Below are 13,421 nucleotides of genomic sequence, written 5' to 3'. Positions count from 1 at the left end.
GTGGAAATCACTACTATCATGGTTGACAGAACTGCGCGTTGAGGGGGGCGCTGCATTGAGAGAGAACGTGGCCATCGATTGGTTTCATGTCCGGACACGTAAGGTGATGATGTGTTTGACCTTCCTCGCGCGGGGGACGCGGCGTGCACAACGCCGGCCCCATCGATGCGGTGTCTCGGGTAGGAGCGCAAGCTAGTGGACCACATTGACATGCGTTCGTTGGGGTTGGAGACCGTTGGACACGATCTATGCCATGAAGAACCCTTGTATCACGCGAAATCATTGCATGAGACTTGCTTTCGGGGTTCTCTCAATGCTGATCGTTCAGTTATGTGGCCATCTTTCGTGGCTTGCTGGTTGACTCTTGCCCTGGACTCGCCGGCGAAAAGTTGAATACCGATGTATGAATGCGAAACCTCTACCGTTGAATTTCAAAACAAGCGCAAAGCCATCCCTTGGACTTTTGAATCAGCAGCTTCTTTTTGATCTGTTCGAGAATGGAAGCCTCCCGTTCCCAGGTGTCTTGGGAAACGAAGCACGTGCATTCGAGTCCAGGGAGGGTAGGAGACGATTATGGAAAGCCGGGGTTGATCCGGCAGTTGGGATGCCAATCATCCAGGCTGCCTGGTAGTCGCGCTGTTGATCTTGTGAGTCTAGAATGGCCGGCAGGGTCGATCAGTTGCTGTGAGTGGCCGATATGGATGGCAATTCAGCTCAATTGTCCCCTGCATCGGTCCGACGCTTGGTTGCGACAACTCGAAATCTGTGCGGACACGCGCTGGCTAGTGACAATCACGTAACAACGCCCATCGTATCTCTGCGCTGTACTTGTGTGCTTGTAGTTGCTTCATCACTCACGGCCATTGATTCCCCGGTCGCTGTCCGATCAATGCCGTGGGGGGATGTTGGAGCGACGGATGTGATTGGCCGAGAGTCGCCGGAGCGCGGTCCCGGCGCCAGCTCTGGGTTCAGAAGTGCTAGAGATCTTTGAGAGGAGTCTAGAAATGCAGATCTCGGGATTAGACCGTATCTTTTAGTTCAGGGGTCCCACCTCGTGTTTAAAAAAAAAGAGAAATGGAATGAAGGGGCTCAGCAATTCGCTTTTTCTCTCCGACCCAAAAGCAGAGAATCGCGGTCGTTCCGCCTCTTGTGTTTTGGAAGGACGAGGGGGCCCAGAAAAAGAGGAAATTAGGTACAAAGCCAAGAGATGCGCCTACGTCATTGTGCGTCGATGGGATTTGACACTTTGGTTTTCTGTTATTTGCATTGTCTGGACCGGGCGGGCCAGGGTTGTGTTTTTCAGGGATCGCAGTTTGCGGAGGCGTTGGGTGGGGTGACACTGGACTTCAGTGCAGGTAGACAAGACGACAATCAAGCAATGATTACTAGGTAGCTAAGTAACTTCGCCTCCAGGCATCCATTGACGAAGGGAGGATACCGGATTGCTCTCTTGACCCTGCATGGGGCTTCTGAGGCAAGCGACGAGGTCTGGGAAACAAGAGGCAGCCAGCCAGCCATCTGCTTGGTACTCCGTAGTGAATGCCACAAGCAATTCGGGGTGCGGTCCAGCGGTGGGGAATGATCATTACAGGGGAATTGATTGGCCTGGGCCTGGGCCTGACCGGCTCATCGGCACAGGACCTTCCCGCAGGCTTCTTTCTTCACGTTTTGGTCCTTTTGGTTTTGGCCGACGTGTCTTTCAGGGACAGAGTACCGGAGATCCAACAATATTGATGCTTGACAAGTTCTTGCGCGTGTGGTTCTAATACCTACATAAGGTAGGTGAAGTGGTGGGAGTAGTAATGCCATCCTGCAATAGGTAAGTAACTACATAACCTACGTAGACACCGAGGCAGCGAGAGCCAGGAGCATGTGTGTCGGTGTTGGTGGTGGTGCGCGCGTGTGTGTCTCTCTCGTCCGAGCCCTGTCTCAGTTCAGATGGGCTGCTTCTCCGTCGGCATCCCAGACCAGGCTCCCTCCACGCGCTCCAATACAGTTGGGATCGGCAAGCCTAGGAGGCCTAGACCCCTGCCGACCGCGCGCCGTGCAGCATCACGGCCACGGCTTGACGCCATTGTTGTCTGTCCTCCCAACCCATCGCTTACTTCGGTTACGTACCTCCTAAGGAGCGAACCCTGAACGAGGGTTTGAAGCAAGGTGTGTGCAGCGCGACCCTGCGTGACGGTGTCCCTGCGCGTATATCAGCATACTTATATGAAGCTAGATATCTCCTGAGGGAGGCATGTCCGAGGAATCCAAGCTCGAGAGGAGAGAGAGAGAGAGAGAGACCACAGCAACCCGAGGATGGCCGTCATTATCTCCAGATTGCTGTCCATAAAAGGGTCTGGTCTGCCTGCCTCCCGACGGAGATGCACACTGCGCGTGGTGCCAGTAGCTCGAGGTGTTGTTTGCCTCGCTCATTACTTTTCAGGCTGCATCAAGCATCTTTACGTAACTCTTATGCCGTGACGAGGCCAACAAGGCTGCTGCTGTGAACCATTTGAAAATCATTTGAATGAAATGAGTGATGATGATGCGGCACGCGGCCTCCCTACCTTACCTTCGTAGATCTGGCCGGACTCTTGAGACTCGTTAGCAGTGCCAACCTGCCGGGCCACTAAGAAACAGACCTTGGGAGCTGCCTTAGTCAGTTTAGGGGCCAAAAAGGCCGATTGCAGGGTCCTGTCGTCAGTGTTCTGGGGGACAGGCACAGGGCCCAGTGACGACACACAACAATCCTGGGTGGAAGTAACCACACAGGCGGGCACACAACACCGGCCTGACCAGCGACCAGCGCTGAAAACAGCCCACTTGGCACTTGGGACCCATTCTTTCCCACCCCCCGGTGCCCTGGATCTACAGGCCAGCCCTCCCTTCAAGCCGGTACCTGTTTGCGCTGTCGGCGAACTTTTTTCCCTTTCCCGTTGTTATTCCCTTTGCGCCTCGCCAAACCCCAGACACACGACAGTCCTCTTTGTTCCCTCCGGCGCACACCGCACCTCGCACTCGAGCCAGACCGACGACGTTCCTTGCCCGGTCGCGTCTCTCTGTCCGAGTGAGCTATACGTACGCAGCGCCGCATCAGGAACGGAAGGAACTGTGCTGTTCGCCGCCCCGTCTGCTCTTGCCCTGAGCTCTGTCTGCTCTGCTCTGCTCTGCCCTGCCCGTCGACGACGACCTCGAGCTCCAAGCCTTGGCAGCCTGGCCCTCCCCCAGCAACCCTCTATCAGCACCGTCGCCGTCATCTCGTCCTAGCGAGCAAACAGATGGTCCGGCTCGCGCCGAACCAGCAACACCAACCACCACCAAGATGGGGAGCCCTCCGCCAGCTCCCCCGCAGCCGGTAGGAGAGGAGAACTGGGTGGACTATATCGACCAGCAGGCCCGCCACGCCGACTCTCTCGAGAAGCGCATCCACGTCGTCGAGCTCTACCGCACCGCCGCCAACGCCGAGCCCGGCAGCATCAAGGTCTGGCTGGCGTACTGCGACTACTTCTGGTCCCTGCATCAGGACTGCCAGCATGGCAGCGACTCGTCATGGCCCGCCGACGAGGCCGCTGCTGCCCGCGACATATTCTCCCTCGACGCCGCCCTGCACCTCTGGAGCGAGGGCCACGAGGCCACAAAGTACCGCCTGAACGACAGCCACGAGCTGTGGAACCGCTGGATCGGCCTCGAGATGGACCTGCTCTCCAAGACGAGGACGCCCGAGGGCGTCAGGCGCATCACCCACCTCTTTCGGAACCGCCTCCTCACCCCGCACGCCACCTGGGACGAGACCTCCCAGATGTTCTCGAGCTTCCTGTCCGAGTACAATACCGGCGCCTATGAGTCTACTATGAAGGATATTACCCAGCGCGCTGCCGAGGCCAAGCGGCTCTACGACCAGCGCGAGATCCACGAGCTCAAGCTCGCCCGTGCCACGCGCGGCGGCGACGCCGATAAGCAGAAGGCCGCCATACGCGAGTACCTGGCCTGGGAGATCACGAACTCGATGTATGAAGAGAGGAACAAGGCTGCCGCCGTCGAGCTGGGCCTCGCGCTCTTCTCGCGCGCCCTAACCGGCATCTTTGCCTCGGACGAGGCCACCTGGACCGACTACATTGTCTACGTATCGACGCTATACCACCGCTTTAGAGAGGAGCGCTCCACTAAGACCGGGGACCTCTCGCACCTCCTGCCCAACAGCCTCGACATACACCAGCGCGCCGTGCAGCACTGCCCTTGGTCTGGCAAGCTCTGGGCCCGCTATATCCTGAGCGGCGAGGAGGCGGCCCTGTCCTTCTTCGACATGGAGCGCATAAAGCATGCCGCCACGAACAGCTCGCAGCTCGACCGCGACGGCATGGTCGGCGTCGTCGACATGTACGCGGCCTGGTGCGGCTACCTCAAGCGCACCGCCATGCACCCCACCGCCCCCGACGAAGCTGTCGACATTGCCGACTCGGGTCTTGTCGCCGCCCTCGAGGCCGTCCAGGTCTGGGGCGAGCGCCGCTTTGGCGATGCCTACAAGGGCGACCCCAGCTTCCGCCTCGAGCGTATCCTCATCCAGTACCTGACCGAGAAGCACTTTGCCATCGACGAAGCCCGCGATCAGTGGCGCAAGCTCGAGAGCAAGGAGTTGTACGCCAACAGCTATGACTTTTGGGTGCACTACTTTATGTGGGAGATGCTCGTCTTCCAGGCCCAAAAGGGCCAGGGCCGCAGCCCCACGCCGGCCTCGAGCTCCAAGGGCTTGCGCGTGCCCAGCCTCGCCACCGAGGCTCTCGAGCGCGCCCTGCACAACCGCAACCTCGACTGGCCAGAGCGCGTCATGGAGGTGTATCTGCACCATTGCAACGACTACCAGACTGCCGACACACTGCACCAGGCCCTCGATACCATGCACAAGGTGAGCAAGGGCATCGCGAAGAGGCGCGAGAGGGAGGCCGCGGCTGCCAACGCTGCCTATGCCGCCGCACAGGCCGAGGCGCAGGAACAACACCAGGTCGAGGCGGAGGAGGGCGCCAGCAAGGGTCAAGCGAATGCCCCTGCTGCTGACGCAGCCGCGGCGCACGCCTCACCGTCAGGTGCCAAGCGCAAGAGAGAGGCTGAAGCTGGCGACGCCGACGCCGAGTCGGCTACGAAGCGGGCCAAGAGCAAACCCGAGTCCGCAGAGCCGGCACAGGATGCCTCGTCTCACGATCGGGTCGCCAAGCGCGACAGGGAAAACACCTCGGTCATCGTCCATGGCCTCCCGGCGGACGTGACCGCGACCAAGGTGAAGCAGTACTTTCGCGAGTATGGTCATGTCAACCACCTGCAGCTACAAAAGGCCGAGGACGAGGCGTCAACGTCGGCGCTCGTCGAGTTCGCAACCGCCGGAGATGCCCAGTCAGCGCTCTTGCGCGACGGCAAGTACTTTGGGCAGGATGTCGTCAGCGTCAAGCCGGCGACGAATCTCACCCTGTTTGTGACCAACTTCCCGCCGACTGCCGACGACGGATACATACGCAACCTTTTCAAGGACTGCGGGCGCATCTTCTCCACGCGCTGGCCCAGCCTCAAGTACAACACCGCTCGGCGCTTCTGCTACGTCTCGTTTGGCGACCCGGAGGCCTCGGCCAGGGCGACGCGCCTCGACGGGACGATGCTCGAGGGCCGGTACAAGCTGCAGGCCAAGTACTCGGACCCCTCGCACAAGAAGGCCCGCGAGGGCCCCATCGCCGAGGGCCGCGAGGTCCACGTGACCAGCATCGACCGGAGCGCGACCGAGGACGAGATCAGGGAGCTCTTTGCCAAGTACGGCAAGGTGGACAAGGTGCGGCTGCTGCGGACCATGAAGGGCGAGAGCCGGGGCTCGGGGTTCGTCGTCTTCGCGGCCAAGGCCGACGCGGAAAAGGCGGTGGAGGTGCTCGACAAGGCCAAGTTCAAGACGCAGGTGCTCGGCGTCGAGATCTCGGTCAAGGAGAACTTCAAGCCCGTGGCGCGGGCTGTGGCGAGCAAGTCGCCGACGCCCGCCCGCAGCGCCAAGGACGAGGAAGGGGACGAGGCTATGGCGGAGGACGGCGGCCCGGCCAAGGAGGCGCCGAACGAGAGGTCGTTTGCCTTGCTGGGCCTGCCAGACACGGTCAACGTGGAGCGCGTGCGCACGCTCGTCGAGCCCCATGGCGCCGTGGCCAAGGTGCTGCTGCAGCCGAACCACGGCGGCGCCGTTGTCGAGATGGCGGACTCGGCAGCCTCGGGCAAGGCGCAGCTGGCGCTCGAGGGTGCCGGCATCGACGGGCAGAAGCTGCGGGTCGGCACCGTGGCCGAGCTGTACCGGACCAAGGTCGGGAAGAAGACGCAGGCCGACGGGAAGCCGGCTGCCGCTGCCGCTGCCGCCAAACCCCTCATGGCGCCGCCGCCTCGTGTTTCGCGGCCTGTCCTGGGCGGCAAGGGTGCCAAGCGCGGCCTGGGGTTCGTGGGCGCGAAATCTTCTGCCGGTGCCGCGGCGCCGCAGCCGAATGGAGAGACGACGGTCAAGAAGAGCAATGCCGATTTTCGAAAGATGTTCTTGGCTGGCGGCTCCTCCACCAAGGCTGAGGAGACGGGAGGAGAGGGAGGCAAGAAGAAGAAGGAGGAGGAGGAGGGGAAGGAGCTAAAGGGGCAGGAGCACCAGGCGCGAGGCGTGGAAAACGGACATGTCGATGCGTGAAATTGTTGGTATCTGGAGACATTATACCCCCTTTTATCTTTTCCATGGTCAGCAAAAGTGGTCGTTCGTTTAGGGCTTTAGTCGGACAAGGCGGAAGGGGAAAGGGGACAGGGGGGGTGGGTGCGTTGTGACAAAAAAGTTCCGGTGTTGGCTTTTTTTGTGTGTTTTTGGGACACCCCCTTTTTGTTGTAATATTTTTCTTCTCTTTAATCGTACAAAACGGCCCTCAAGGGCAGTGTGTCATGTCATATTGGTGTGTTGCCTTGCCTCTTTTTTCTTGCTGGAGCATCGCAACTGCAATGGAATACCCTCTCGTCTCTTTACCCGCTGACTTTGCTGGTGTGTATGTTATTGCCAACGAGGCGAGGGGTAGCCTTGTGGCTTTGACAAACGAGTGGACTTTGGTCAAGTGGGAGCTGGATACGAGGCATGTCTAGTAGTGTTCAACCTCGGAAGTGCAATTGTTGTTTTTGAGATAATCATGGAGCCTCGTACTGGAGTTGTAGTGATAGCACATGCTCGAGCCACTTTGAACTAATTTGTACAAGGTGGTCGACTTGATGACATCACGAAGGAGGTTTCTTTGAAGGAGATTTAATGTCATAACCAGCTGGTATCAATACATGTTTCTTCTCCAAGGAGAGAGCCAAGTTACATTCCACTTATCAGATAGAAACGGCTTGCCCGATTCCATGTGTCAAAATTCATCACAACCTAGGCTTGATCCTCCCGTCTCCTTTCCCCGTTCCCGAGTTACAGTACCAAGCACCAAATCCGTCAAGGCAGCGCCTCGGCCAACCCACTGTCCTCCCCGTGCATGTCCCTGAAGAGCGGATCCCACACCGTGACCGACCGCTCGCTGGGCCGGCCGTTCTTGAATTTGAGCTGCGAGTAGTCGAGCTCCGAGACCAGCTCGCCCGAGCACTCGGCCACGACGCCGAACCGCGCGTCCCCGCCCGCCAGGAAGCCGTCGTAGGCCCGCACGATCGTGCCCACGGGCGTCATGCACTCCGGGCTCACGGCGGCGACCATCTCGGGCGGCACGATGGCGGTCGCCACGATGCCCGGGCACACGCAGTTGACGTAGACGCGCTCCTTGGCGGCCAGCACGTCGGCGACGGTGCGCACGAACTGCACGACGCCCGCCTTGGCGCCGTTGTACTCCGGGTACGACCGGTGCGGGTGCACGCCCGCGTTGGACGCCGTGCAGACGATCTTGCCGCCCGGGCCGCCGCTCCCTGGGGGATTGTGCCGCATAAAGTGCACGGCGAGCTGCGTGCCGTACAGCACGCCCTTGTAGTCGACGTCGGTGCACAGCAGATTTGGCTCGGGCGGGACGTCGGCGACCGAGGCGCCGCGGTGGCGCAGGATGTAGAGCGAGGACTGGTCGACGATGCCCGCGTTGGCGAGCAGGGCGTCGAGGCGGCCCCAGCGCTCCCAGACGGCCGTGAAGGCGGCCGCCTGGGAGGCGTACGAGGCGACGTTGGCGTGGAAGTAGGCCGCGTTGGGGCCCAGGGAGGATGCTGGGGGGCAGTAGTGGCATGTTAGCAATGGTATTGTATGGTGGGTGGCACGTTTTCCTTGGTTGGGGTTTCGACTCTTTGAAGGGCACGGGGGAAGAAATAGGGGAGGCTTCTTTTCTTTTCTCACCGAGATCTTTTCCCACTTTGTCATTCACGTCCAGGAGGGCCACGTTCCACCCTTTGCCGATAAAGTGCTTGGACAAGGCCGTTCCCATGCCGGACTGAGCATGGTCAGGTCAGCAGCAAAGACAGGGACAAAGGGGGGGGGGGCAGGGGTACACGTACAGAGGCACCGGTGACGATGGCCACCTTGTTGGGTGATACGGATGTCCCGTTGGTCGCCATGTTTTGCTGTGCTTGGCCTCTGTCCACGATGATATACGTTGATAGAAATAGTCACCAGATTCTAGGGCGGTGCTGCAGAGTAAAGCTCCCCTCCTACGCGGTCAAGATGGCATGAATGGACTCCTAGCCCTGTCGTGTTCTCCTCCGCTCTCTTATATAGAAGTACAGCCATGGCCGAACTGGTGTCTGGCCCCTCCATGACAACAATGCCAAGTAACAGGAGATTTCACTTTTTGGTGTTGGTCCCATGAGATCTGTGGAGAAGGTGTGCCGGACACAGCTTGGGTGCGAGATGTAGGGTCTGTCGTCGGGAACAGGATATCCAGCTTCTGTCAGTGATGCTAGCGTCACACAAGAGCCAAACCGTCCTGGAACCCCTCCGCATTTCTATCTAACCTTAACCTCTTCCCCACACCCAACCCGATGGGTGCGGAGAAGAGAGCCATTGAGCCTTTGACAGCATCACGACGATTCGCGTGCGGATACGATTTCCAGAGCGGGCCATGGCGATGTGGCCCGTGGCTCAGACACTTGAATAGATGCCGTCATCCGAGACCCCCAGCTGGAGGAGCTTTTATTTCATGTGTTCGCTCTCTGGGCTGGCTAGGTAGCTGTTTCTCCACATGAGGTGTTCCCCAGACGCCAGCTTAACATGGCTAGGTACTGGAACCTCCACACTCAGACTCCACTTCTGCCATTGTCCCCTTGCGGATGACATTTTCCCCCAAGATTCCCATCCCAAATACCCTTTTGGAGTACTCATATACCAAGCCCCCAAACAATAAATAATCTGGTCATGTATGCGCCGGAATAGATGTGTATCCGTATATGCGTGACTCGTTAGATGACGACGTACAAGTCGATGTAAATGATACAAAAAGAGCAAGGCTTCTCGATGATATGTGCAGATAAGGTGAGGACGTGACCGTCCTCGGCCCCCGATGTCGACAATGGTACAGCGTCCATCAAGACAGAAACTGCTTGCTCCCTTCCTGCTTGAACAGCCAGTCTCGGTTGGCATCCACCATAAAGTCGGTGATGTTGAACTCGTTGGTCACCATGGGTTCCTGGCTACCGTCAGCCCCGGGGGCAGCCATGGTGCCGTTGGCTCCCTGCATGGCAGATGAGCCGCCGCCGCCGTTCGTGGCCATGCCCGCCTCGCCCGGCGCGCCAAAGGGCAGCCGCGGCACGTTGAAGAAGTCAAAGACGTCGAGATACTCGAGGTCGTTGGGCTGCGGCGTCCTCGCCGGCGTCACGCTCGGATACCTGCTGTAGGGCCCCCCGTTGCCCGGCTGGCCAGGGCCACCGGCCTGGCCGGGCGCGCCGAAGCCGGGCGCCATGTGCCGCGGCTGCCGACTGATTAGGAAGTCGAGATCAAAGGCTGTCCTGCGCATGTCGGACAGGATCTTGACGCTGCTGGGCGTCACCCCGTCGCCCTGCCGCTCGCTGTCGCGGTGCTCGTCGAGTACCCTCTGCAGCAGCTCGCAGTACCGGGCGGCCACCGGCCAGTGGCGGCCCATCTCGCGCAGCGTATCGACAAAGAAGGCGATTTGCGGGCTGAGCTTGTGCTCTACCGTGGAGCCGTGGACCAGGAGCAGCCTCGCGGCTACCCAGAGTGTAAAGGCAAAGGGTGGGCCCAGCTTGGTCAGCAGGTTGTTGGCTAGGACGAACTCCCCAAGCGCGGCAATGTTCTCGACGGCGCCGTGGCACCTCTGGCTGGCCGAGTAGCTGGGCGTGAAGATGGGCGAGCGGGTCGTCGGATAAGCGGCTGACGAATGCAGGCGAATCACGGCCGTGTGGTAGGTGGCGTGCAGCATGACCCAGCCGCAGTTGAGCGACTTGGCCGACCCCGGCTGGAAGAGCTTGGCCATGTTGCCGTATTCGCCAGGCAGGCCAAACTTCCACGACGTGAGCATGTTGTCGAGCGCCTTGTACCGCATCTGCCATTGCTCGACGTCACTGAGCGCAGAAATGTCAACGGGCTGCTTCAGGAACTTGTGGATCTTGGTGAGGATGCCAAGGATCTCGATGTAATAGCTAAAGGCGCCGAGGTTCTCGGGTCGATTCATCTCATACTCGGGGCTCGACTCGTTGGAGCGGTCCTCGATGCGGAACCAGCGCGTCTCGACCTTTTGGTTCTTGATCCATAGGTCGTCCCGGCAGGGCAGAGTGCGGTCGATCTCCTTGTCGTCGAGGGCAAACTCAAAAGCGGTGGCGATGGTGGCGTAGCGGTCAAGCAGGTAGATCATCCAGAACAGGCGCCGCCGAGCCTCGTCCTCGACGAAGTCCCGGGGTTCCGGTAGGATCATGGCCCGCAGGGTGTAGATGGAGGTGAAGTTTGGTGACACGGAAAAGGAGTTACTCTCCACGGCGAGACCTAGCTGGACGACCGACCGGGTGATGAGGGCCATGATGTTCCACCCAGGTGGGCCATTGCTGCTCCCACAGAGGTCTAGAGCGAGGATGACGAGGGCCTGAAGTGCCTTGACCGACGAGTTTTCCATGCCGTAGAGCAGGACTCGCTGCTTGGAGACGTCGTGGTAGTGCCGCCGCCGCTCGTCGGTCAGCCTAGCGTCGGTGGAATATCGGAGGGTCGTTGCCACTATGGCGTGCAACAGAATCTTGTCGGTCTCGTCGATGACCGAGGGTCCAAAGAGTGAGTCGAGCGTCGCCTTGCGGTGGAGTATGGGACACCAGGTGTTGATGTGCTTGAAGTACAGGTCTACTAAGGCGTAGAGCAGGTCATAGGGCGGCAGGTCCTGGTCAGACGATATCTGCGACTGTCCGGGAGACATGTTGACCGTGGGCGACTGTAGGGGTTGCGTCTGGTTCGGGCCGGAGCCGTAGTACTCCTGGGCCGCAGCGCTCGGCACTGGGCCGTGGTGGCCACCGTGCGACGTCGGTGAGATGCCGGACATGGGCATCTGTGAGGGGAAGCCCTCGTGGATGGACGGAGTTGGTGGCGGCATGCCAAAGTCCATGGGCTGCGTCGACTGGGGATAGGTGGAGGGCTTCTGCAGAAAGAGGGCCGTCTCGGCCTGGGGCGTACGGATGGGGTCAGCGGCACGGGGAAACATGGACGGAGGGACCTCCCGCGGCGTGCCATGGTCGCTCGGCAAGCTTGTATTACTCCCGCGGACGCTGCTGGCGGTGGCGAGGGTCGGATGGGAGAAAGTGGACGGCCCGCTCTGGGTGGCCTCAAGGGTGCTCTGAAGTATTTCGGAGTGAGCTCTCAAGATGGCCTCGAGCTTGTCGAGGCGCTGCTCTAACTCCCGGCCGTAGCCAGCGCGCAGACCAGGCTTTTTGCGTTCCTTGTACTCGCACAGAGCGCCATTGCGACTGCACCAGCCGCACGATGGCTGACCTCGGTCGCACTTGACCTAGATGGCGTGGCAGGTTAGTTGCTTGTCCCATCGACAGCGATACGTATGGGGATAGAGATGATTCAAAGACCGGGACAGCATCCGGGCGCGCGTCCTGTGCTCACCTTTCTCTGCTTACACAGCTCGCACCTGGGAATAATAGTCTCGTCAGCATCGGGCTTCTTGTCTTGCGATGCAGTCAGAGACGGGAGCTGGGCAGGCCCGGGGCTCTCGTCTGTAGAGGACTGATCGGCGTCCGCGGTAGGAGAAGATGGGGCCATGATAAGTGAATGCAATAGAGGTGGAGAGTGGTACGAGATGAAAAGGCTATAACAGTCCCACTTGGCTGTGATAAGAACGAGGTAGGCAAGGAAGGGCAACCTACGAGACGGAGATGGGACGTTTACGCTTGCCAGTGCGGGCAGTCTCCAAAGGGTCATCGGCATCATTGTCACTCCTGTCATCCCCGCTGTGGCCCTGGTTGGCCTCGTCGCCGCTGTCAAGGTCGGCTGGGCGCGGCGAGGATGGCAGGCCGTTCTGGTCCTCGGTATGCATTATGCTGTATGCAGCGTGCTCAGCACTACGGGCAGACACAGGACACAGGCCACAGACCGTGCCCCTAGCCCGGGGGACAGTCAATGGCGGTAGACGGTGAGAGCGGGGCGGGCTGCTCCAACCAATGCGGCCGGGATGCGGTGCAGTGCGTGCCGGCGAAAGAGAGAGATGCGCTGAATGGCCGGCCGGCCGATTGAAACGCTGGTCGGGCGTGGTGGCGGACGGACGGACAAGAGAGCGAGGCAGGTGGGATGAGGGGCGAGCTTCGGGGTAATGATGGGCAGAAGAGCTTTGAGGACGTGCCTCGGGCTTTTATTTGCTCGAAGTGGGAGGAACCAGGGCCCTAGCTCTTTTTTTTCCTCGTCTGACCATCCCTAAAGGCCTTTAGGGGGTAGAAAAGCGGGCGGCGACCTGGAGATGGAGAGCGCCTGGAGGAGGAGAGGGCAAGGGTCGGGGTGGGGGAGACGCGGAGAAAATTGGAAGAGCCCGGATGGATGCTGGCCTGGTTCTGGCCGGTAGTTAAACGGCCCGTGGACCGCCATCTGTCTGGTCTTTAGTGGTTTTCTTCAGTGGTGGCTTGCAAGTGATTGTGCCCTTTTGCCCTTCAAGGTTAGGTACCTAGGTAGGTAGTTAGCATATGGATCCCTTGTCAAAGTCAATCAGCCCATCAGACAGATCCCTCGAGTCCTCGGCAAACTGGCTAACACATGAGAACTGCTTCAAGCAACTTCTAGATAAACGAGACAAGACGAGATGGCGCATCTTACACCATCGGATTTAACCTCATCGGATACCTGGTCAGCAACATCATTGCCTGGATGGGTGCTTAGTCTACCAGGAGGCAACGATGTACGGGAGTGACCACGGAATGGCCCTCATTGGCAGCTCAGTGCGGGGAAAAGACGGGTCGGGTTTCTGTGCTGACATTGACCACGAAGCTCCTGGACGAACGCCTCAGTT

At 59.7% G+C, this 13,421-nt stretch overlaps 3 protein-coding genes across 3 annotated transcripts; 1 reads left to right on the top strand and 2 right to left on the bottom strand.

The window, feature by feature from the left end:
- Positions 1-3,310: 3,310 nt before the first annotated feature.
- On the top strand, positions 3,311-6,676 carry E0L32_003841 (uncharacterized protein; the record flags this gene model as incomplete). Its single annotated transcript, XM_031138185.1, has 1 exon — positions 3,311-6,676. One exon carries the CDS (start codon positions 3,311-3,313, stop codon positions 6,674-6,676), a length of 3,366 nt encoding a protein of 1,121 aa, XP_030998258.1.
- Positions 6,677-7,453: 777 nt separating this feature from the next.
- Positions 7,454-8,544, bottom strand: E0L32_003840 (uncharacterized protein; the record flags this gene model as incomplete). Its single annotated transcript, XM_031138184.1, has 3 exons — positions 7,454-8,199; positions 8,327-8,420; positions 8,485-8,544. 3 exons carry the CDS (start codon positions 8,542-8,544, stop codon positions 7,454-7,456), a joined length of 900 nt encoding a protein of 299 aa, XP_030998257.1.
- A 965-nt stretch (positions 8,545-9,509) lies between these two features.
- E0L32_003839 (uncharacterized protein) lies at positions 9,510-12,461 on the bottom strand (the record flags this gene model as incomplete). Its single annotated transcript, XM_031138183.1, has 3 exons — positions 9,510-11,924; positions 12,032-12,233; positions 12,292-12,461. 3 exons carry the CDS (start codon positions 12,459-12,461, stop codon positions 9,510-9,512), a joined length of 2,787 nt encoding a protein of 928 aa, XP_030998256.1.
- Between the last annotated feature and the right edge of the window lie 960 nt (positions 12,462-13,421).

This window comes from Thyridium curvatum, assembly GCF_004353045.1.
Source record: "Thyridium curvatum strain D216 chromosome Unknown NODE_17_length_530222_cov_84.051745, whole genome shotgun sequence".
NCBI classification, from domain to species: Eukaryota; Fungi; Ascomycota; class Sordariomycetes; order Thyridiales; family Thyridiaceae; genus Thyridium; species Thyridium curvatum.
This window is presented reverse-complemented; position numbering and strand designations above follow the sequence as displayed.